The following is a 25654-nucleotide window of genomic DNA, read 5'->3' as shown; positions in this document are numbered from 1 at the left end:
CTCTTGGAGGAGAATTCCCAGTTGCATGTGATGTGTGATTATGGTAGGAAACTCATAAAAAGATCATCACAAGCAGAACTGAGATCTGTAATTACAGACAACTAAAAACAGCTTTCCACATGTTCCACAAACAAATAATGACTGTCATATGAATCTCAAAGTATTTTTCTGGAACATGTCCAGCTCTGTATGTTGTGATCATGAGTACCTCTTGTCATTATTGCATGTGTTTGTGTCTGTAGCCCTGCGCAGTGGAACGGGTCAGTCTGTGGTTAACGGACGCTGGGCGGTTGATCCGCCGGGAGAATATCAGGCAGGAGGAACGACCTTCCTGTACGGCCGACCCAAAGCTGGGCCTCAAGAGCAGGGAGAAGAGAGAGGAGAAACCCTCACCGCTCCTGGACCCACAACAGCCCAGCTGCAGCTATACGTAAGCACACACACACACACGTTCATGTAGTATATTAGAGTAATGTGGAAAGAGGTCGACAAGTCTGGCTCGTGTGTGATTGAGCACAGACTCTGAACTGGGAGGTTGTACTGCAAGGAATGGATGGAAGGAATGAGCCATAATTTTATGTTTATACATGACTATTGTGTTTATTGATGATGATATAATATGAATATAACGCTTCTGCTAACTCATGGTAGGAGCTCTATTGTTTTCCTGTAACGATTCACATAATAAAACAGTATGAGACAATATGAGAAAGTATTTTAAATTAATAAAAATACACACATTGTCAGTATTTAAGTTGTGATACTAGTTAAATATCAGTATTGGTTAGGTATCAGTTGTTTGGGTTGTCATACAGGTTAAAGTGACAGTATTTGTCCAGTTTGGATATTACTAGTTCAATGATAGTAGTTTAAGTTGTTTGTGGAGTTTACGTGTTAGTAGGTTTGGTAGTCATACTGTAGTTATCAGTATTAAGTTTACTTATCAATATTTAAGTAGTGATACTAGTTTAATTATCAGTATTTGTCTAGTTTAGGTGTCAGTAGTTTTGGTAGTCATGCAAGTTTAGTTATCAGTGTTTGTTGAGTTTAATTATCATTATCTAAGTTGTGATACTAGTTTAAGTGTTAGAATTGGTCTAGTTTAGGTGTCAGTTGTTTGGATAGTCATACTAGTTAAAGTATCAGTATTGGTATAATTTAAGTATCACTTTTTATTGATACTAGTTTAAGTGTCAGTATTGGTCTAGTTTATGATGTTCTCATTGATACTAGTTTAAGTATTAGCACTGGTCTAGTTTAGGTGTCAGTGATTTGGGTAGTCATTCTAATTTAAGTTAACACTAGTTTAATGATACTAGTTTCCACTTCAGTTTTGGTCTAGGTTAGGTGTCAGTAGAAGTCAGTTGTTGACCCAGTAACAGTGTATCATGAATAGCACAGCTCTGATCACATGGAAGAATCTGATGAATAATGATGAGTTCATATTCATATATTGCAGCTTTACGTTCATTCAGATTAAGAGAGAAAGAATGTCCACATACTGCGGTGTGTGTGAGTGTGTAGGAGTGTGTTTTGAGTGTCTGTGCATCAGTGATACACGGCTGATACAAACTGGAATGCGGTCACAGAGTGAGACGTTACCATATGCTGGAGTTTATTAACCTGTTTTGACTCTCTCTCTCTCTCTCTCTCTCTCTCACTGTAGATTATTTTCCACAAGCAGAATCCAGGCATAGACTACGAATATTACATCCCAGTGGAGAAACGGAGAGACGGAGAAAGAGAAGTACAGTGGGAGAGAGAGCGAGGACGGGCGGCGCTCAGAGAAATCAGTGAGTTTTCCTGCAATCTTCTTGTCACACAGAGTCTTTCTCTCTTTCTCCTGAACTCTCTCAGTTTCTATTTTTCCCTCCTGATGATCTTCTCCCTCACTCTAAATTTATAGTGTTTATATGTGTGTGCCGTGCAGATGTATTTCACTGAGCAGTCTCCTCTTATTTCTCTCATCACTTATTGGCCACCGCTGAAACCTTTTAAGGTCATTACAGGAGAACGGGCCTGCGATTGTGTGTGTGTGTAGTGGGTAACTACAACTACTGAGGATGATGTTTAACAGAGTTTTTATGAGAATGGGGTCACAGTGAAAGTGTGTGACATGTGGCAAAAAGTATGAATCAGGCTTTAGTTCTGTGCCAACCCTGCTCAAAACAATTTTTGGTGGAACTTGGGAACTAGGCTAGGAGACCAACTAAATCAGCTTAAACCAGCTAATGCAAGCACACCGCAGGCTGGTTTAAGCTGGTCTTTTCAGCAAGGAATTAAAACCTACTGCTTATCAGTATATTCAGCAGTAACATTTTAACCATATTTTAAAAACAATAGCACTCAAAAGTTCAGCTATTCGCATTAAATGTAAATGTAATCTGTCATATATTTTTAATTTCAATTTACCTTTACATTTAGTTCTTTTTAAGTATGTTTTATTTGCATATTATAAGCACTTTTTAAAAGCATGCTTAAGTGTATGCAGACACTAGTGATTGAGCTCCTCTCTCTGTGTTTCAGGTGGTGTCTCAGGGGCAGTCGAGAACCCTGCTGTATCTTCTTCTGCCTCCTTGCCACCATTTTCCTTCCCTTCCTCCTCATCTTCCTCATCGTCTTCCTCTGTACCTGATCGATGGCCACCAGAGAGGCCCCGTCCACAGAGCTTAGGACCCAATCGCAACGCTCGGATTCCTCCAAGAACTGACCTCCCGTTGGACAATCTGCCTGTGTTTGTGTGGCGAAGAGGCGCGCTGACAGAATGCACAGCTACCTGTGGAAAAGGTCAGAATACAGAAATAAATGTTAGAATCAGCATATTAGAGTGATGATAGGTCACGTGACACTGAAGACTGGAGTAATGATGCTGAAAATTCAGTTTAGATCAATGAATTGCATTTTACATACATATTCACATAGAAAACAGTTATTTTAAATTGAAATAATTTTTTATATTGCTGCTTTTACTGTATTTTTGATCAAATAAATGCAGCCTTGGTGAGCATAAGAGAAAAAAATCGGCGTATATTTTGTGAATGACGGTTCTTTTTAGTACTATAAAACCATTATAAATCTATGGCTCTACATTTTAGACAATACTGCTTTGAGAAGCTCTTCTTTAAACCTGTGATCCGGAGTGGACATGGTGGATTATTGCTGTGTTTATTTGTAATAGGAGAGCTGGAAACATTCAGAGAACATGAACCCGTTGCCTACTGATATGTGAAGAAAGCCAAGCGCTGTGGAACAGGGCGTACATGTGCCAAACTGTTAGGGAGTTTCTTTGTAGGGCTGTGTGTGTTTTTGAGGAGTTTCTCAGCCACTCACCACTGGTTTTTATTAATCTGATTTGCCAGTGTGAATTTGCTCTCTGCCACCTCCTTCTGGTGTGTCTGAAGAGCTGCAGACTGACACTGTGCTCTTATGTTAGTGGTATTTTCTCAGGAACGCATCACTAGTACTAGAGTTAGTGATTTAAACGAAGCCCTAAACTAATAGTTCACCCCAAAATATTTATAAAACGTGCTCACCCTCAGGCCATCCAAGATGTAGATGAGTTTGTTTCTTTATCAGACTTGTAGAAATGTTTCATTCCACCAGTTGACCAATAGATGTGAATGGGTGCCGTCAGAATGGCTGATGAAAACATCACAATAATCCACAAGTAATCCACACCACTCCAGTCCATCAATTAACATCTTTAACAAAAGCTGCGTGTTTGTAAGAAACAAATTCTTCTGACGGCACCCATTTACTGCAGAGGATCCACTGGTGAGCAACTGATGCAATGCTGCATTCCTTCAAATCTGCTGAAGAAACAAACTCATCTACATCTTGGATGGCCTGAGGTGAGAAAATTTTAAGACGATTTTAATTCTTGGGTGAACTATTTCTTTAAAAGAGGAAAAACTCATAGAATCCAAGCAATATCCAGAGACGAGAAGATCACATAGACTTGATGTGATGAACACCTTGCTATTTTACACCATTTACCACTAAAAATGCTTTATTATATGTGTGTATGCTCATTTTTTGATGTGTTCATATGTTTGTGTGTATTCAGGCTCTCAGTACAGAGAGATTGTGTGTGTGAATCGACACACAGACCAGGAGGTCCATGAGAGGAGGTGTGACTCCGCAACCAAACCGGTGCCAGAGGAGGAACTGTGCAACATTCATCCCTGTCCACCATTGTGAGTAACTCTGCATGTGCATAGACTACCGCTCAAAAATATGGGTTCAGTAAGATTTTTTTGTTTGTTTGTTTGTTTGAGGGAAATTAACACTTTTATCCAGCATGGATGCATTAAATTGATCAAAAGTAACAGTAAAGACATTTATAATTTTATAAAATATTCTATTTCAAGTAAATACTGTTCTTTTGAACTTTCTATTCATCTCTGAATCCTGAAAAAATACTGTTCATCCATCTAGAAAAGCAGTAACTTTACAGATTAAATATGAAACAATTTACTGTAATCGTGCCTACAAGGGCTCCAATAAAACATCAGATTTCTGCTGTTCCACTTCCTGCACTACAGACTTTCTTTATGAATATATTAGGGTTGCTGTATCGTGTATGTATCTCAATGAACCTGTGTGTGTGTGTAGCTGGGATGCAGGCGCGTGGTCCGAGTGCAGTGTTTCCTGCGGCAGGGGTGTGCAGCAGCGTCACATACAGTGCAGACAGAGTTTTGGGAATCGATCAACCATGGTTCACCCTCAGCGCTGCACCGGTCTCACCCGACCCAACGCCACGCAGCCCTGCCACCCACGCATGTGCTCGCACTGGGAGATCAGCACCAACTGGAGCTCGGTAAGACACACGTGTGTGAGGATGACTGTATGTTATTTATTTAGTATTCTTTAGCATATTTAGAGCATATTATATTTACATTTTGATGCTTTTGTCCAAATCAACTTACAAAAGAGGTCAATTGAAGCAATCAAAATCAGCAAAAGAACAATAACATGCAAGTGCTATGACAAGTCTCAGTTAGCCTAATGCAGTACACGTAGCAAGGTTTTTTGTTTATTTTAATTATATAAATAAAAGAAAACAGACAGAATAGAAAAAGAAAAAGCAAACTAATGTTAGAGGCCTTACAAAAAGAACAGAGAAACTAGTGTTAATTTTTTTTTTTTTTTTTTTGAATAGTAAATGAATGGAGTCGAAGTCTAAAAGGGCAAGTTTTTTTTAAGAATAGAATTAGAATAGAAAGTGGTAGAGTTAGAGGGTTAAATAAAGATGAAAAATATGTGTTTTTAGCCGATTCTTGAAGATGGCTAAAGACTGTTCGGATTGAGTTGGGCAGCTCATTCCACCAGGAGGGTACATTTAATGTAAAAGTCCGTAAAAGTGATTTTATGCCTCTTTGGGATGAACAATAATGCAGAACACAAGCTTCTAGAGGGCACATAAGTCTGAAGTAATGAATTAAGGTAAAGAGGTGTAGAGTCAGTGGTAATTTTATAGGCAAACATTAATAACTTGAACTTTATGCAAGCAGCTATTGGTAGCCAGTGCAAATTGATAAAGAGAGGTGTGACGTGCGTTCTTTTCAGCTTATTAAAAATTAATCTTGCAGCCACATTCTGGATTAATTGTAAAGGTTTAATAGACCTGGCTGGACGACCTGCCGAAAATTTTAGCAAAGTGTTTTTATTTAAAAATATTTAGCAAAGTGTTTTTGTGTGTGTGTGTGTTTGTGTGTGTGTATGAGCACCTGTTTTTGTTGTTGTTGTTTGAAAGTGAAAAAAAGGAAGTGACAACATACTGTCAACTATGGTGACCCATAGTCGAAATTGGTCCTCTGCATTTAACCCATCACGAGTGCACACACACAGCAGTGAGAAGTGAACACACACACACACACCCACTGTGAACACACACCCGGAGCAGTGGGCAGCCATTGCTCCAGCGCCCGGGGAGCAATTGGGGGTTCAGTGCCTTGCTCAAGGGCACTTCAGTCATGGTATTGAAGGTGGAAAGAGCGCTGTTTATTCACAATCCCCACCTTCAATTCCTGCTGGTGCGGGAATTGAACCAGTGACCTTTGGGTTACAAGCCCGACTCTCTAACATTAGGCCATGACTGCCCCGTGCATTTGCATTGTAAAACCCTCTCATTAAAATTGTCATTAAATTCCTTTCCCTTGGGTGTCAGGTTAAAAAGTTAAGAGGACAAGAAGGACCTCACAAAAGGACCTTAGAGGACTTTTTTTAAACTTTCACTAAGAGGTTTTTTTTTTTTTTTACTAGCATGAAAAAAAATCCATTCCGAATACAAAATGCTAAGCAGTTTTGAACAAGTCAGAAATTGGACACAACATTAATTGTGTGAATAGTTGTCTTATTATTTTTTTGTGCAGTGTCAGTGCACACATTTCTCAGTATACACATACAAACCACACTCTGATGTACCAAAGATACGAAAGTATTTGCTTCGTAGGCCAAACCTGAGAAAATGGCCAATAAAAACCATACAAATTCTAAACACTTGCCCACAGAATGAAAGCCTATTAACAAAGAATGCACGATTTTATGCTTAAATGGCACTGGAAATAGATATTGCCATTTCATTAGGTTTCATGTTATTGTGAGACATTTTTGTCCTTAAGGTCCTGAGTGTAACCATTTTTGTACATAGTGTACAAGAGATTTATGAAAGTAAATGAGGGTGAAAATTTGAAATTCCAAAAACAAAGGAAAAGACAGAAATGTCCCTATGGATGCGTAAGGGTCAGTGCTCCTTTGCAGCTGTACACATGCAGATGGATGTTTTTGGGAATTGCATCTTTTAGTTTTTGTTCCGCCTCAAGCATTGCATTTTTAAGATGCTGCGTCAAGTTAAAATAGTCCAAGTTTTAAAAGTGTGTCGTGTGAATCGAGACCTCTGCATTGTTGTAGCTGTTTTTAAATGCAAATTCTTTTCTTGTGTTAATTCCTACTATGAAATGTGTCGATATGGTCAGAATAGTTCATTCAGGCTAGTTGTTCAGGCAACCCATGGACCGGCTGATTTAGAAAATATGTGGTTTTGCTGTAGTCTATAAGTAAGTGTGTGTAAGTCTGGTCACATAGCCGTGTTTGAGCTGTCTGCGTGTGTATGTAAATGTGTCTGTTTCCGACAGTGCTCAGTGGATTGTGGAGTGGGAAAGAGAACCCGGAGCGTGCGCTGCGTCAGTGACCATGGAAACACTGTGAATGACAGGGAGTGCAATGACAGGCTCCGCCCACAGCGCTCTGAGGACTGTCACATGGGTCCTTGTGTCACTAACTGGTACTTCACAGACTGGACTAACACTGTGAGTACTGAGCAGTGAGATTTATGCTTTAGATTCAGGTCATTTCATTAAACTCTATATTTAGAGGTAGGAAATGTGGGAAATGTTTCACTGTCCCTCTCTGTCAGTGTTCTGCGACGTGCGGGCCTGGAGTCCAGCGCAGAGAGGTGGTGTGTTTGACCGGTGGAGGCAGGAGAGAAGGAGACGGAGGAGTGGAGTGTGTGGCGGAGAAACCGGCTGATATGAAGGCCTGTAATGGGGGTCCCTGTACACCCACCCATCTTTGGTACACTGGACCCTGGGGACAGGTGAGGGCCGTCTGCCTACAGCAAATACCAATGAATTATATCCCAATGTTAAAGTCATATATATATATATATATATATATTATATACATCAAACATAACAGAATAGTACAGAGCAGAGCAAGTCATTTAGAATAAAGTTCAGAATAACTCAATTAGAACATTCCAAAATAGTATAATAAAGAATATAAATTAATTAATATTAATAAAATTAATATGATTACAACAGAACAAAGTTAAATATCCAATTCAATTCAAATTTATTAAAAAATGTTAAATATACATTTTTTTACAAAATAACAAACAATTGTGCAGAACAGGTAAATTAGAATAAAGTTTATTAAAAATAGAATAACAACAAAGAAAACCAACTAAATCCATAGAACAAAATATAATAGAACAACATTGAATAGAATAACTGAATAGTGAATAAAGTTGCACAGAATAAATATATAATAGAACGAATTAAATGTAGAACAATTTAGAATAGAATACTTGAATTATATAGAACAAAACCAGACAATTAGAATTAAGTTAGTTACTGTTCTAAAAATAATGTAGAATGGAAACCTAATAAATTTAAATGTACCTAAATAAAATATAATAGAAAAAAGCTGAATGTAATAACATTGAATAGAACAAAATAAAATTTTATAGAATACAGATAAAGAGAAGAAGAACAAGAAGTTGTAGATCGATGTAGATCGATGTAAAATAGAATACCAAATAGTACAGAACAAGTTTAATCAAGTCTTATGAAACTGAAAAAAAAGGAAATGCAATAGAACAATGTAAAATTAAGTTAAAATAATTCAAGAACCTTCTAAAAATAGAACAGAATAATGTAGAATACAATCAAATACAACCAAATTAAAATCTAATAAAGTGGAATTAAATTAAATTTAATTAAATGCAAATTAAAAATGAAATAGAACATATAAAACAAATGTAGAATGAATGTAAAATAAGCGAAGCTGCTTAGAATAACAAATAGAATAGAAGAATAGAATAGAATAGAATAGAATAGAATAGAATAGAATAGAATAGAATAGAATAGAATAGAATAGAATAGAATAGAATAGAATAGAATAGAATCAAGGTAAAAGAGCCTAGTTTAATTATAAAGAATAATTCAGTTAGAATCTTCTAAAATACAGCACAACAATGTAAAATAGAATATCTCTGAATAGGTTTAAATTGCATAGAATACAGATAAATAGAATAGAACAAAGTTAAATGTAGAACAATGTTGAATAGAATAGCATAGACAAGTACAGAACAAGTCTAATAAAACTGAATACGATTAAGTAGAACAAAATGAAATAAAATAGAGCAATGTAGAATAGGAAATTGTTAAACAGAACAGAATAAAGTGGCATAGAATGATGAAAGATGAATAGAGTAGAATAAAGATGAACAGAATACAACATAGTTATGTGTAGAACAGTCTACAATAAAATAAAAGAATAGTACAGATCAAACCAATTAGAATAAAGTTAAAATAGTCCAGTTAGAACATTCTAAAAATAGAACTAAATAAAGAAGAATAGAAATTGAATGAAAATAAAATTAAAATGAAAAGGAATTAAATTAAATTAAATTAAATAAACTGCAAGTGCAAAATGAAATAGAACAATGTAGAATAAAACAAAAAGAAGCTGCATAGAATAACGATGAATAGAATAGAATTGAATTCAGTTCAATTCAATTCAATAAGTGTGAATGTAGAACAGTGTCAAACTGAAGTTAAACTATAAAGAAAACAAATAGAGCACAACAGTGTAAAAAAGAATAACACTGAATAGAACAGAGTAAAGTTGCACAGTATAAAGATGAATAGAATAGAATGGTATAGAATGTAATAGGATAGAATGTAATAGCTGTGGTAATGGTCTCTGGATTCTGGTCTGTTGAACAGTGTAATGCAGCGTGTGGAAACGGCACCCAGCGCAGGGACATCATCTGCGTGAAGAAGACGGGAAGTGACTTTTCCGTGAGTGCTGCCAGTGAGTGCTCCCACCTGGAGAAACCGTCTCCCGTGCAGCCGTGTGAACTGCAGCCCTGCAAACCACAGTGGTTCACCACCGAATGGAGCACGGTGAGGACGACTTCATCTGTCCACGAATCTGTCCTGCAGATTTTCCCTTTCTCTGCTGTCACTGACTTTTCCTCTGTGTCTGTCCAGTGCTCTCGGTCCTGCGGTGAAGGCAAGCAGACGCGGGAGGTGCGGTGCCTCACGGCTGACAAACAGCACAGCACAGCCTGCGATCTGGACTCAGAGCCTGCGCATGAGCGCTCCTGTAACACCATACCCTGCAGTCCCTTTGAAGGTGTGTGTGAGAGTATTTTTGCATTCTGTATGATGAGACAGATCATAACCACTCTCTCTATTTCCATCTGTTTCTTTGTAGACGAGAACTGTAAGGACAGACGGCATAACTGCGTCACGGTGGTCCAGGCTCGACTTTGCGTCTACTCCTACTATAAGACCGCCTGCTGCGCGTCCTGCACCCAGAGTGCTCAGCGGGCCAAAAGACATTAACCCTGCACAAGTCACAGAGATGTCAGCTTCAGAGATTCACCATTAGAGCCAAAACTCAGCCAATCAGTGATCGTGTCATAGTTCTATCACAGCCAATCAGAGGCCGTTCAGGTTCAAAAGGAATTTCAGGAGAGAACTCCAACTTGAACTGAGCTGAGATCAGGATCCCTTTGAAGAGAAAGTTTTCAAATGTTACACAGGCTCACAAATGATAGCTCTTTCCCCATTGATGAAAAGTCAGTGCTAGGACTGTTTAGTACACTATCCTGTCAAATACTCAACCATTCCTTAAATGATCTTTAAACAAATGCACTGATGTCGCAGGTCCACAATCTGGACACGTATATGAAGATATCGGGGAACAATTCTAGAAGTTGCATTGTGCTTTTTTTCATCACACATGAAGAGTTTCATAATGGTTTCTGTTCGCTTTAAGTCAGTGGAAACAGAATTTGAACTAGTATTCCGTCTCATTTATTCGGTTTATGAGTTGTGCGACCAAAGAATGATAAGACACGCAGATAAAGGATGCGTCCGTCACATGTAATTATGTTGCATTAGCACTAAAAACGTACTGTTTTTGTTAGTAAGTAAAAAAGAGAAATTTTTTTCCGATTTAAATCATGAACATGCATTGTAATTACATAATTATTGCATACAAACTTGAGCAGCGATACATGCTGATGTAAACATTGATTGTCCCCTCAAACACAGTCCCTTTGGTCTTGTCTCAGTCCTCTAAATGGTCCTTAAGGACATAAATACTACAGCATAAGTGCTTATGACTGTCTAAAAATAGCACATTTAGTGCTGGCAGTCAGTCCTGCAGATGGTATGTGAGAGCAGTGTGAACAGAAATCTGGAAATCTACTATGAATCTAGTCCACGTACATGGTTGTTAAGCTATAAAGAGAGGAAGAGCATCATGGTCAGCTCTCTGTGTTGGTTTAAGTTTTTATTCTCTTGGTTGGTTTTGTCTGAATGTATATCAGTCATTTTGATGCTTCATGTTTTTGTCATTTTTTGTGACGTTTTTGTGATGTTTTTTTTGGCTTTATTGTTATTTCTGGCTGTTTTTATTGGTTGCCCACATTATAAATTACAGAAATAGTTCACCCAAAAATTTACATTTGCTTACAACGTTCTCACCTTCAGGCCATCAGGACAATGGATCCTCTGCAGTGAATGGGTGCCGTCAGAATTAAGAGTCCAAACATCTGATAAAAACATCACAGTAATCCACAGGTAATCCACACCACTCCAGTCCATCAGTTAACATCTTGTCCGTTATTTAAGTTTTAAGCATATTTCTCTCCTGGTTCAGATGGAGGAAGCGTCATTATGGATTATGGACATTAAGAGGTATTTAAGGCAGAATCAATGGTTTGAAGTTAAAAACATCTTGATGGATTTGTTTCCCACAAACATGCAGTGTTTGTCTTCTCAGGATGTTAACTGATGGACTGGAGTGTCTTGGAGTGGTGTGGATTACTTGTGGATTATTGCAATGTTTTTATCAGATGTTTAGACTCTCATTCTGACGGCACCCATTCACTGCAAAGGATCCATTGGTGAGACAGTTATGGAATGACACATTTCTACAAATCTGTTCCATGAACAAAAAAAAAAAATATATATATATATATATATATATATATATATATATATATATATCTTGGATGGTGTGAGGGTAAAAACATTTTCTGCTATTTTTTCATTTTTGGGTGAACTATTCCTTTAAAATATGGTCATTACACAATAGCATTACCGGTTTTAAGTCACTATTATAAAACACCAAGCAGTTTTTTGTGCATTTCGTATTGTGTAATATAAGGCCTTAATGGTTGCTATGGATATATGCGCAGGCAAAATGCATTTAGCGCAGCATTATTTGTGTAGTTTATTCACTGTGTATTACATATGCAAACAGTATAGTGATTTCAGCCAAAGTCAGCTGCAATGCAAAACCCAAACCCTGGAACAAAATAGGGTTAAAATGCTCTCTAGCATTAGATCATGTGAGTTTTCTGTTACCAGCCCATAGCTATAACCACTAGGTGACTACAATCCCTTATGCAATGAGCTGTGTCTCAATGAGCAATCAAATATATAAATGAGTAACAGCAGAGATGGGGCAAATTTTTATCTCAGTAACGTGACTGAGATAAAAATCTGATTGCAAAAAATTTTACATTTTAGTATATAAATGCAGTCAGTTTTGTGTGTGTGGGAGTGTTGTTTGTGCACATGTGTTTCATGTCTGAGAGTTTATGTACATATTTTGTATGTATATTATCACGTACGTTTAGACAGCAGATACTCTTTAGAAGAATAAAAAGATGCTTTTATATATAAAACAGGAAACAGCTATTTATCTATGATAAAATACATATAATTTATTTTTTTTTCTTCAGTGGATTAGTTACTGTCTTTGGAAATTCAAGATCAACTTGTTGCAATACATTTATGTTGCTTTGTTATGGAATAAACAGTGTGTGCAGATTTTACGAAAATTATTATTCATAATAAACAAACCTAAAACCTACTGTTTTGTCATCTGTGTAGAATTTTTAGAGCTTAAACTGATGATTTCATAGCATTAACTAAATGTTAATATAAAAATGTTTATTACATAACGTTATTAAGGTTAACGATAATTGCACAATAAGTGAACAAAAATTCTAGCGTCATTTATTTGCAAATGGCATTTAAAATGCATTGACAATCACATCACATATATATACTATTCGATTGCAATGCTTCAATCTCACCAGCAGAGGACAGAGTGATAGTACGCGCTTTGCTCGTTCACGTGAGAAACAACAACTTTGTTCTAATCATCTGTTATCAAAGAAGATCTTTGCCCAAGACCATCTATTTCATAGGCCTGCCTGAGATGATGCAGGCTATGTGCCTGTACATAATGTGTGGCTTCAGAAGAGAAGAGGAGGGGTCGGGGATGTGGATCTGGGACCACTGGAGGCAGATGGTGACCTTTTCACAGTAAATCAGTCTGAAATCTGTCACATCCCACCAGGCGCATTTGGGTCACGGGGCTCCGAGTGCGAACGCAAGGGTTAAAATGTCCCACCTTTTCGGCGGAAACAGCAGTATGTTATTAACAATAAGCGGAATAAAAAAATTCTGACATATATGGTTCATTAGCTTTCTTGTAGGCTGTCAAACAACATAACGTTCTAATACAGAATTAAATTAATATTTTAAAGTTGCGTGTTTATCTGTTTTGCAAAGGCTTTTTCATCCATTCATCTTCTAACATTAAATTGCAACACGATGAGCTGCCTGTATACACAAGTTAATGACGCGTGATAATCTGGGACTGACAGCAGTTGTAAAGCGCGCGCTCGTGGGAAGCGTTCAGCACCACGGTCAGAGCTCAAGGCGAGAACAATAGGAGCTTCAGGGAGTGTCAACCAATAACACAATCTCATCTAAAACACAAACTAACACTTTATGGCATTACCGGTGTGCGAGATTAAAGGGATAAAGGGATAGTTCACCCATGACAATTTGCTGTTAATTTACTGACCCTCACATCATCCAAGTAGACTTTTTTCTTAAGTAGAACAGTACAGAAGATTTTCAGCTGAAACCTTGGTGATTTAAAAAATGCAAGTCAATGGCTACTGGCATTTTGAGAGTTAAAAAAAGCATTTACAGGCAAGGCAATATTAATACCTGTGGCTCCTGACGATATATTGAGTCTCAAGAAACGCCACGGTAGGTCTGTGCAAGGAACTGAACATTATTTACAATAATAATACTTGTAATCCAGAGCCTCAGACAAACAGGAAGTCTGATTCTTTTTTGTTAACTGGTTCTATCAGACCTTCATTTCAAAGAACTGGATTACATCAGTTTGTTCATGTAATCACACAATGGCAAAAAGCATAAGCAGTTATATTATTTAAGCAACAATGATGTGAGATGTGAATGTTTTGTGTCTAAAGCATATAAGCTGAATAAACTAGTTTTCTTCAGCTCACCTTTTTACATAAACGATGAAAAACCATAAAAACTTTTATTTGGCCCCTTCATTCAAGTGTTCTCTTCACACATGCTGATATCGGCAGCTCATCGGTCTGTTCGATTTGGAAGCGCTTTTCATTGACTGTAAGCCGTTCTATTCCCCGTGAGAGTTTTGCTCGTTCATTCTCGTAAGTGTATACATTCCACCACAAGCGAACGTAAGCCTGGCTTTACAGAAACTCGCCGATCAGATCGCAGACATGGAGCAAAAACACCCAGACTCTGTTTTAATCATTCTCGGGGACTTTAATAAAGCTAATCTCTCATGTGAACTGCCAAAATACAGTCAACATGTTACATGTCCCACCAGAGACAGTAATATACTGGACCATTGTTACACAGTAATTAAGGATGCATATCACTCTGTCCCATGGGCAGCTTTGGGACTCTCTGATCACTGCCTGGTTCATCTTATACCGACCTACAGGCAAAAACTTAAATCTGCTAAACCTGTAGTGAAGACTGTAAAAAGATGGACCAATGAAACAGAGCGAGTTTCGAATGGACTGATTGGAGTGTTTTTGAAGCTGCTGCCACCGATCTGGATGAGCTCACAGAGACTGTAACATCCTATATCAGTTTTTGTGAAGATCTATGCATTCCTACCAGGACTTATTTAACATTCAAAAATGATAAGCAATGGTTTACAGCAAAACTCAGAAATCTTCGTCAGGCCAAAGAGGATGCCTACAGGGAAGGGGATAGAGTCTTGTACAATCAGGCCAGGAACACACTGAACAAGGAGATTAGAGCGGCTAAAAGGACCTATGCAAAAAGGTTAGAAGATCAGTTCGCTTTAAACGACCCAGCCAGAGTGTGGAAAGGTCTGAAAGCCATCACAAACTACAAGACGCCATCCCCCAGCACTGAGGTGAATCAACAGCTTGCTGAAGACCTGAATGAGTTTTATTGTAGATTTGAAACCCCCCACATTTATTCTGACCATCTCCTTACACAACCATTAACACCTCCAACAAACCCCTTCTTCCCCCCTCCAGCACTTCAGATTAGTGAAGAAGATGTGCGCCAGGTCTTCAGAAAGAACAAAAGAAGAAAAGAACCAGGCCCAAACGATGTGACACCAGCCTGTCTGAAAACCTGTGCTGATCAGCTGGCCCCCATCTTTTCCCCGTACCAAAGAATCCCAAGATAACAGGACTTAATGACTACAGACCTGTGGCGCTAACGTTGCAGTGAACATGGGACTGCACTTCATGCTGCAACATCTGGACAGACCAGGGACTTATGTGAGGATCCTGTTTGTGGACTTCAGTTCAGCCTTCAACACCATAATCACTCTGGATCCCTCACATCCATGTCATCCTATTTTCGAACTTTTGCCATCTGGTTGGCGCGACAGAGCCACAAATACCAGGACAGCCAGACATAAGAACAGTTTCTTCCCTCGGGCAATATACATTATATACCCCGCCTCCCCCCCCCAATTTTGCAATAAAAATATGTGCAATAACCTTATATTTATTTGTTACCACGTACATCTCAGTACATCCCGGCATCTCATTCTATTCTATTCTATTCTACTCTATTCTATTCTATTCTGTTCTACTCTTTATCTATCATCTGTAGCACAACTGTATATACAATTCACCCGGTCACCCAGGCACAAACATTTGCATAAACTCTGCCTTCAGAGCAAGGTACTGTCATCAAGAGCTTGCATAATTTGTCCTTTTTTGTTCATTTATTTATTTATAAAATATTCAGTCGACATCCCTTTTGTATACTTATGTTTTAATACAGGAAAAACCATAATGAAGATGCGCTGTTTTGTTTTGTCATTTATTTAATAGAGCTCCAAAAACGGCTTTGCATAAACACTGCCTCCAGAGCAAGGCATCGACAAATAGCCATCTTCTCACATAGGCCGCCCACTTGCGTTCAGTCGCTAAAGGTTGATCGCTTGAATACGCTTAAAGCAAGTGTTGCACCAAAAGTAAATAGAGATTACAATCACTGCCGCTATCTTGTCTACACTGGATACAGTATACAAATGCACATTCACTTTCTGACATAGTCCACATGCTCAAGTCTGTCGTCAGTAGGACAAATAGAGTTAAAGAACGTTTGCTTTGACGCGTTTAGTTTAAACAGCTTGTTCGTGTCTTTGTACAAATATTATAAGGATCCAAATGTAAGGAACAAGTGGATAGTTTATTTTTAATGGCATCCTGGATCATTGATCGGAGCATTTTGTTTTGTGTCATAGAAAGTTCACGAAGAAACATTTGTTGAAAGATGAAGCGGTACTAAATCTGACTGCAGCTGCATCACAAACTGTAAGTAAATTTTTTCATTATGCTTTGTCTGGAAATTAACGTTTTTATCATGTTGTCAAAAAACTCACATGCAGTAGCGAGGGGGTGTTGATACCATTTCCTATGCAATGACGTTAGCCAATCATAACAGTAGCCAATTACTGACAAGCCTTAAAGGACCTGTCCCTTAAAACAGAGGGTCAGAATTATGGTGGAAAACAATAATTTTTTCACATATTTATTTATTTAATTATTTTGTGCAAAAAACTCTAATAACATTATAAGTAGGGCTGTAAAATGATTAATTGTGATTAATCGCATACAAAATAAAAGTTACCTATATGTGTGTACTGTGTGTAATTATGATGTATATAAATTCACACAAATTAATGTATATATTTAAAAGAAATGTTATTTATGTACAACATATTTTTATTTATATGTAATATAAATTATATAAAAATTATAATAAATATATATTCTTGTAATTTTTTCTTAAATATATACACAAATGTGTTTGGATTTATATATGCATAATAATTACAGTACACACACATATATTAGGCAAACTCAAACTTTTATTTTGTATGCGAATTATTTTTAATTAATCGTGATTAATCGTGTGACAGCCCTAATTATAAGAAAACCTCAAGAAACATTAAAATAATAATAAAAAAAATCTGTCATGACACCTTTAACAGCAAATTTTTATTTTTAGGTGAACTGTCTCTTTAAGAGACTTAAAATTCCTCAAAATGTAATAAAAGGGTCTGAAAGGTAAGTATTCTTTTTATGTACTGCATACTGTATGTCACCACGTTTTCAGTAACCACAATAGCTTTAAGTCATTCAGAGTGTGCTATTGTATTTGTGGGTGGAAGAGTATAACAACACCTGGTTTATCGCTGTACTGCACTGCAGGATGATCAAATATGCATAATTTATGCTATAATTTATCTTTTGTAATAATATTAGCTGAAATGTTAGTCTGTGTTGTTTCAACAGAGCTGTAAGTTGCAGACGTTCCCTGCCCGTTACATCACGAGCTTGTCAAGCGCTCGTGAGAGGGAGACACCGGCGTGACGTCACACCTAAGCAGCATTAATTGGAAACAAGAACAAACACGTAGTAAACCGCGATGAATGAGATAAGCGCAGTAACACATGTGTTGTGACAGAATATTTCAAGTGCATTATTTTATAGCTTACGACACAATTACATTAATATCAAGACATTATAGCAGAGAAACTGGGCGAAACTGTGATTTTACGAGAGAGGTTGAACGAAACGGAGTGTGAGAGACTGTGAGTGACAGCGAGCGCCAGCCGGAGGAGGGAAACAGTCACGCGTGCATCTCTCAAGACGCAGAACGGATCTACAGAGGAGTCATCCGAAGACTGGGGTAATAAACACCTCCAGGTGAGCTGTTTTCACTCTTTATCGGTGTGTGTGTTCCTCTCGTGTGAACGTGGACCGTTATCCGTTAACGGAGGCGGACAAAGAGCTCCACAGCCTCCGCCGCCTAAACAAAGGATGCCCTCGTACTCTACATGCTCTTGTATTTATTTATATTCATCTGCGTTATGAAAGATCTGCCATCATTCTGCAAATCATAGAGGCCTTTGTTCTGTTGAACGCGTTTAGTGCCATTTAGTGACTATTTGTGATTTGTATAATTGCTGTAATTACTGACAAACGCAAGAGCTTTTGTTTTCTTGTTTCTCGTTATTGTTCAGAACTCAGAGCTATAATGCATAATTTGTGCTTTTTTGTTCATTTATTTATCTGTGAAATTGTCAGTTGGTGAAATTGTCCAGTGTGCTTATGTTTTAATATGGAAAGAATCATAATGAAAGATGCAATCTTTTGTAATCTAATTGGTTTCATTTAAGTCGGATGAATATGAATCATAAGTCACACCAATGAAGTCATTTTAAAGGGATTTTAGGGTTAAAAACTAAACACACAGTACATTTACTTACTTTCTACAGTACCAGTATTGGTAACTTTTGGATACAATAATAAGCATAAACTAACAATGAACAATACCAAGCAGCATTTATTAATCTTGGTTAGTGTTCATTTGTACATGTTAAAAACACATATTGTGTTTATAAAAGAGCATTAACTGAGATGTCTATATTATCATTTCATGATAGATAATGCATTAATATTGACATAGAATAACAGTTCACAGTAAGGTTTTATATGACATAGAAATCTCAAAAACGATGCTTAATTTGAAGATCCAGTCATCCGTTCATTCATTGTTTTGATCACACCCCGCCTCCGCAGGCACCATCCACACCTCCATCCTCTCTCTGCCGCTCACTCTCCGCACGCTCATCTCGCGTCCTGACCCAGCCAGAGCCTCTGACTTTCTCCACATCATCGACCCAATGAAGGAGCCCGACGCCATCAAACTCTTCATCGGGCAGATCCCGCGCAATCTGGAGGAGAAGGACCTCAAGCCCATCTTCGAGCAGTTCGGCAAGATCTACGAGCTGACTGTGATCAAGGACAAGTACACGGGCGTGCACAAAGGTAAGGAGGGGAAGGGGCTGAGCGTTTCCCAGTCACGACTCGCACGTGTAGAGCGTATTTAAATAAACAGTGTGATTTAACCCTTTCTTCACAGTGGTGTTCATATGCATGCTCATGCTACACACTGAATGTGACTCATTCTAGCTTCTGGAGTGTTTGTAATTAACTCACCCACAAACAGGGTCATGCAGTGCATTTTATTATAGTATATGTGTGATGTTTCTGTCATGGGCTGGGCGGCTGTGATGTGGAGGACAGCAGCAGCAGCACACGCCTGCAGGGGCTTCAAGCGTGACGGTGCACAGCATGAGTTCTGTGTTACTATAAAAAGGACGTTAAACTGTATATACCAGGAAAGCTCTCTCACCATCTCTCTGTTGTTGTCTTCATGAACTTCGTTTGCTTTCTGTGCCCTGTGGTTAAGTATTAGGTTTCCACTCTGCGGTGTAACTCTGTTCTGGGTGTTTGCTTACACTCGTGTCGGCTGAATGAACCCTTTTCGGGGGCTCGACCGGGATTTAATCATGTGGATTTGTCAGTGGTTTAAGGCCACTGAGGTGATAAAAGAAAAAAGACCTTAAGGGAATAGTTCACTCATGCATAAAAAATATGAATTTTGAAGATGAATTTTTAAGAAAATTGTGTATTTAGAAAGCGTGCAGATCTTATACCGATTAAGGCCAGTCAAGATCCAAGAATTGGTCATCATCATGACTCATGCACTATAGTTCTCTGATGTCATATGATGAGTAAGTGGTTACTCACTGAAAATCTTCACTGTGGCTTTCAAATCATATGAGCTGGCATTAGATGGGTTTGATGTTAACAGTGCTGGGTATTTACAAAAAAAGACATTATTGAGCAAGCCTGTACCCACCTAAATCAATGATTTTAAAAAGCTTTTTTTCTCGAATCCAGGTTATCTACCATAAAATATTATGTTTTTTAGCATTTATAACTGTTATAGCACTAGCTGTGGTCCGATTGCCTTAAAATGTTGCATGCTTGTTTAGAATCAATTGTCACATGTACTCAAAAGGTTTCGTGAAGTTTTGACTTTTCCTTTAGATTTTGTAGGATTTTGGGTAAATTAGAATAAGCTTCCCAAAGGAAAAATCCAAAAAATTTTTTTGATAATTATTGACCTAGAGAGTCTAGAGAATTGAACTGCATTTTTTTTTCCAAACCTAGGACTAGCTCGCAAAAGTAGGTTGTTTATATCTTTATATCGTGCGTATGTGTGAAAAAACGCACAACATACAATCGTTTACACCCTTGAAAAACGCGATATCACCCCCAGTGGCCGTTTTCTTTCAAATTTCCCACAGATCATTGGGGCCATGAGCCAAACATGCCCACCAATTTTCATTTCAATCAGCCTCCGTTAACCTTGTCTAATAAGTGCTCAAACTTCATGGCAGCCATGTTTTTTTGAGATACACAAATGTCCCTGTTGGACCAAGACCGTGCACAGCAATTTTAATATTGATAGGATAAATGGTTGTGTAGGAATAGCTGTTTTTTAAGTTTTTTTCCTCTTATAAGCACCACCAAATAGCCAAGCTCCAGGATTTTTGTCCTGTGACCTCAGATTGAGCTCTTACATAAGTGTTCTGAGTTTGGCAACGATATCTCATTCTGTTCAGGAGTTATAGCCATTTTACTAAAAGTGGGCTCTCCCCTTTCAAACGTTTTGGCGTCCCTTTGCGAGGGTAAGAGAGTTTTCGACAATTATTGATATTCACTCTCCAGAAAATCTTTCTGCATTTAGTCCAATTGGGTGAAAACCTATAGGACTAGTTCGCAAAAGTAGGTTTTGCAAAAAATCCAAAATGCCAGAAAATTTCACCAGGCTCACAGTGGAATCTTATTCCAGTGACATAAGACACGTAAGCCTGCGACTGACGGTTTAGGAGTTATGAGTGATTTTGTACCTTTGATCGCTGTAGCGCCCCCATCAGGCCAAAAGGGTCGAGCCTTGGTCACATTTTTGGCGGTGTGAGTACTACAGTCCCTCCAAGTCTCTACCACTTATGGTTTGGTCTGCATGATCAGTTTTACATAGAGACTGCTGATCCTTGGCTGTTCTAACAATGACAATAGGGTTTCAGCGCTATACACTGGAACCCCTAAAATATGATGAAAATATGTTATCAGAACAAAACATCAATGGAGAAGGAAAAACTAATACATCCTGCCCCATTTTCAGCGAGGGCAAGTGTTTGGAAAAATAATATATTTATTTATTGATCTTTTGCTATTATGGGAGGTATGGATGTTTCCAAATAGTGAATCTGTACTTGGAAAGGCACAGAAACATGGTTACATGGTTAGTCGCTTGCTAGTGGTTGCCTGTTACATTACAGTACATCAAATTTCACTTACCACATAAACAGAGTAAGGAGAGATGACTGATAGGACGATGGCGAATGATTTGCAGATCCTGAGCACCACTGACAAACATCTAATCTTGTAAAATGTGTGGTAAGTACTGCCGCAGTATAAACCGAGTACACCTGTGATTGCGAATCTTTAAAGTGAAAGCAAAAAAGCGATTTCAAAGGATATTAATAATGGCTCCCTGATGACCGCAATTTATATACAGTATAATTACCCAACGAATTGCAAGAGTAAGCATTGAAATACACTCTTAAAAATAAAGGTGCTTCAAAAGGTTCTTCAAGCAATGCCATAGAAGAACTATTTTTGGCTCCACAAAGAACCATTCAGTCAATGCTTCTTTAAAGAACCATTTCTTGTTTACCTTTTTATAATCTGAAGAACCTTATTTGCCACAAAGAATCTTTTGTGAGACAGAAAGTTTCTTCAGATGTTAAAGGTTCTTTATGGAACCATTTAGACAAAAAGGTTCTTCTATGGCATCATGAAGCGCTTTTATTTTTAAGAGTGTATATTTATTCTTCTCATCTTGTATTTATTTCGTAGTACATGTCATTTCCTTTCCAAACACAGGATTAGGATTTGGACAAATCCCTAATGGGAAGTGTAAAATATTTTTGATTTATTAGGACGTTAAAAGTTAATAGGAAACACTGATTTCTTGAGTCAGGACCACCCATACTGTAGACTGGTGTGCTTTTGTATCAAAATACTGGTGCATTTGATGTTCTGTTTGCACAAAAAAGTTGATGAAAAATCATGAATCGTGATTTAAAATTGAAAAATCGTGAATCGTTTTTTCATCAAATCATGACTCCAAGAATCGATATGAATTGAATCGTGAGGTACTGAAAGATTGGTCACTGATTACAAAAGACATGACAGAAATTATAGTTTGTAATATAATCGGTTGGATTACTATCACTATCATGTAATGTATTCTGACTCCTTTTTGATTACTTTTCAATTACTTTTGACCTAAAATATATTCCATTCTTTGTTATCAATGACATAAAGTGTATTAAAGGGAAAGTTCATGCAGAAATGAAAATTCTGTCATTAATAACTCACCCTCATGTCGTTCCAAAACCATTAAGATCTTCGTTCAGCTTCTGAACACAATTTTAGATATTTTTGATATGTTTGAAATTGTTGCAATCCGAGAGCTTTCTGACCCTTAATAGACTGCAGCAGTACTATCATGTTCAAGGCCCAGAAAGGTAGTAAGGACATCATTAAAATACTCCATTTGACAACAGTGGTTCAACCGTAATTTTATGAAGCTACAAAAGCTATGATATTACTTTTTGTGCACGAAGAAAACAAAAATAACTTTATTCAACAATTTTTAAGAATAACATGAATTATGTTTTAGTTTTTCCCAAATTTCATTTTTTTTTTCCAAATTTCATTTTTTCCATTTTCATTTTTCTGGATTATGTTTTTCCTCTTTTTTGATTAAATTAAATGGTTAAATTAAATTTCATTCATCAAAAGCATGTCTAATTAATTGAAAACATGAGGCTTACAATATGAAATAGCAATTTATTAAAAGTTTAGCGAAAAATACATTTATAAGGCCCTATGAAATCCATTTTATTTTTTCTCAAATTCAGTTTTATTTTTACCAAATTCAGTTCTTCATTAATTATTCTTGATTCCATTTTAATGTTTTCTTTTCATTAAATATTATTAATCAAAAGCATCACTAAGAAATAATCTGTTGTGTATTTACATTTTTATGCTAAATAAATTCCTGTAAATTATTCTTCTGGTAAATATCCCTTTAAAGATAATGTATTATTGGTAGTATAGCACTATCATTACATTAAGTCATATACTTCTGTCATGGTTTCTTAAAGTTTAAAGACTTTAGGTTTCTGTTTGTATATGAAATGATGATAGGTTTACTCCAAAGAAACAGTAAAATGCTCATGAAGTCACTCTCATAGCAGTTCCAGAGTTTATGTTCATGTACTCATATTTTGAGGTGACAATGCGGAAATCATAGGGGCCTACATTATGGTTGAACCACTGATGTCACATGGAGTATTTTATTGATGTCCTTACTAACTTTCTTTCAATTATGTAATCTACAAAGATTAATGTACTTCACCCCCTTGTCATCCAAGATGTTCATGTCTTTCTTTCTTCAGTAGCAAAGAAATTATGTTTTTTGAGGAAAAGAAGGGTCTTATCTAGTGAAACGATTGGTTATTTTCATTAAAATAATATAATTTATACACTTTTTAATGTCAAACGCTCGTCTTGTCTCGCTCTCCCTGGACTGTTTTTGTTGCAGTTCATGTCAGTTAGTGTATGTCGAAAAACTCCCATGTTCTCCCTCAACTTCAAAATCGTCCTATATCGCTGTTTCACCTTTTTGTTAAGGGTGTTTGATCTTCTTTGCATGTTCACTTTGCAAACACTGTGTCGGTACTTCTGCAGCGATGTAGGATGATTTTGAACGTTTTTCGACATACCCTAACTGTCTTGAGCCAGAATACACAGACTTCAGGGAGTTATAGAGGCATTTGTTGCGTTGCTCTGTATTTGCATGTAGAGTTTCTAATCACAGAAATGAAGGGATAAGCTGCTGCCGCCTGATTTCTTTGTAGCTTTATGTGTGTGTGTGTGTGTGTGTGTGTGTGTGTGAGAGAGAGAGAGAGAGAGTTCAGGGTGAGCTATCCCAGAAGCCTCACTGGGAAAATGTAATGAGTGTGAAATTACATTTCTATCATTCATCATGTGTAATCATGCTCCATATATTCTATAAGTACAGAATTTGTTATTTTATTTTATTTTTTTTAATTGAATTTCAATTTAAAATGTAGGTCACTACTAACAATAAATTCATATAATTAATAATAATATTTGAATATGATCAATGATATTAATTTTGCATTAATGAAAATTGTGTATTTATATAAATTTAAATATATATAAAAACTGTCAATAAATACTAACAGTGTGTGTTTTTGTCTCAGGATGTGCCTTTCTGACGTATTGTGCACGGGAGTCAGCTGTTAAAGCACAAAGTGCTCTGCATGAACAGAAAACCCTACCCGGGGTGAGTCCCTTTTATGTGTGTGTGTGTGGAGGGCATGACAGGGGTCTCACATCGTTTTATCCCCTTTCATGTCCTGCCATCTCTCTGTGTGTATATGTGTGTGTGTCCAGTCTCAGCTCAGAGAGTGTGTGTCCATCTGGATTATTCCACTGGTGCGGCGAGCTGCATCCGCGGAGATTATTTGGATTATTCCCCACACCTTTTCAAGCTGCAGGCTCTCTGAAATGTGGCATTAAAATGTAAACGCGGTCCAGAGCTGAGCCCGAGAGCGGCTGTTTGTCACAGAGCGGGACTGGAGAGTGATGACAGTGGGATGGAGGGTCGGTGGGGTGCAAATGCAGTAATTAATCCTATTACCAGCGTGGCACCAGGCTGACCTTTTCGCTGAAGATCACTCTGACAATCTTCTCTCTATCCTGTCACTCTGCCTCCTTCTGCTTCTGAAAACACTCTTTGGATGGACGGTTAAACCCTTTCTTAATTTCCTTCACTGCTGATCTGTCGCAAGCTCTGTCTCTGTCCCCCATTTGATGTCTTTTTAGCTCTTTACTTTTTGTATTTACACATTTTTGTCTTCATTTCATGCTCATATATGACATTTATCAGATGTTATATGAGAATACAGACGATCCCTGCCGTAATGGTGGTTGTGGGTGACAGATGGCCCTTTCTGTGCATCACTGAAGCACAAACACTGGTTTAATTTCAGGAGAGAAAGACAACAAGACAATGGGCAATAACTGAGGGCAGCCAAAGACAGGCATTATACTGCTCGCAGCTTTTCCTTTCATCCATTATCTCTCTCTTTTGTGTCCCTTCTTTCCCCTCGTTCTTCTGAGGAAATGTTGAAGCATCATATTAGTGATGAGTGTGTTTGTGTTTGTGTGTGTGTTGTGGCCTCGCTTTCCTCTGGGAAGTGCTATTATGAGCAGTTCACTCTGTAATGCTTCTGTGGTGTGTGTGTGTGTACTTGTTTTTGCTACATAGTGGGGACCAAATGTCCCCACAAGGATAGTAAAACCTGAAATTTTTGACGGTCCCCACAATGTTAAAAAATGATTAACGATGTGTAACGTGTAACGTAAAGTGTAACGATGCAAACATGTTTTCTGTGAGGGCTAGGTTTAGGGTTAGGATTGGGTTAGGGGATAGACAGTATCGTTTGGTCAGTATAAAAT

The 25654-nt window shown here is 37.6% G+C and overlaps 2 protein-coding genes across 5 annotated transcripts in view; both read left to right on the top strand.

The window, feature by feature from the left end:
• Positions 1-11013, top strand: part of adamtsl4 (ADAMTS-like 4) — a 53909-nt gene extending 42896 nt beyond the window's left edge. For both annotated transcript variants that reach the window (XM_051130629.1, XM_051130628.1), the window contains exons 8-17: positions 243-430; positions 1667-1793; positions 2527-2787; positions 4067-4196; positions 4615-4819; positions 7137-7310; positions 7418-7597; positions 9513-9692; positions 9780-9924; positions 10006-11013. In XM_051130629.1, the coding sequence (XP_050986586.1) occupies positions 243-430; positions 1667-1793; positions 2527-2787; positions 4067-4196; positions 4615-4819; positions 7137-7310; positions 7418-7597; positions 9513-9692; positions 9780-9924; positions 10006-10136 (1721 nt within the window). In that variant the 3' untranslated portion in view covers positions 10137-11013. The remainder of the gene's footprint in view (positions 1-242; positions 431-1666; positions 1794-2526; positions 2788-4066; positions 4197-4614; positions 4820-7136; positions 7311-7417; positions 7598-9512; positions 9693-9779; positions 9925-10005) is intronic.
• A 1779-nt stretch (positions 11014-12792) lies between these two features.
• Positions 12793-25654, top strand: part of celf3b (cugbp, Elav-like family member 3b) — a 38251-nt gene continuing 25389 nt past the window's right edge. For 2 of the 3 annotated variants that reach the window (XM_051130641.1, XM_051130639.1), the window contains exons 1-6: positions 12793-13139; positions 16414-16483; positions 17181-17239; positions 17468-17881; positions 18758-19006; positions 24394-24476. In XM_051130641.1, coding sequence (XP_050986598.1) covers positions 18862-19006; positions 24394-24476 — 228 coding nt within the window. In that variant the 5' untranslated portion in view covers positions 12793-13139; positions 16414-16483; positions 17181-17239; positions 17468-17881; positions 18758-18861. Of the gene's footprint in view, positions 13140-16413; positions 16484-17180; positions 17240-17467; positions 17882-18757; positions 19007-24393; positions 24477-25654 lie in introns of those variants that run through there. The other variant, XM_051130642.1, reaches the window with a different exon arrangement.

The sequence above is a fragment of the Labeo rohita genome, chromosome 16, assembly GCF_022985175.1.
Source record: "Labeo rohita strain BAU-BD-2019 chromosome 16, IGBB_LRoh.1.0, whole genome shotgun sequence".
Taxonomy (NCBI): domain Eukaryota; kingdom Metazoa; phylum Chordata; class Actinopteri; order Cypriniformes; family Cyprinidae; genus Labeo; species Labeo rohita.
This window is presented reverse-complemented; position numbering and strand designations above follow the sequence as displayed.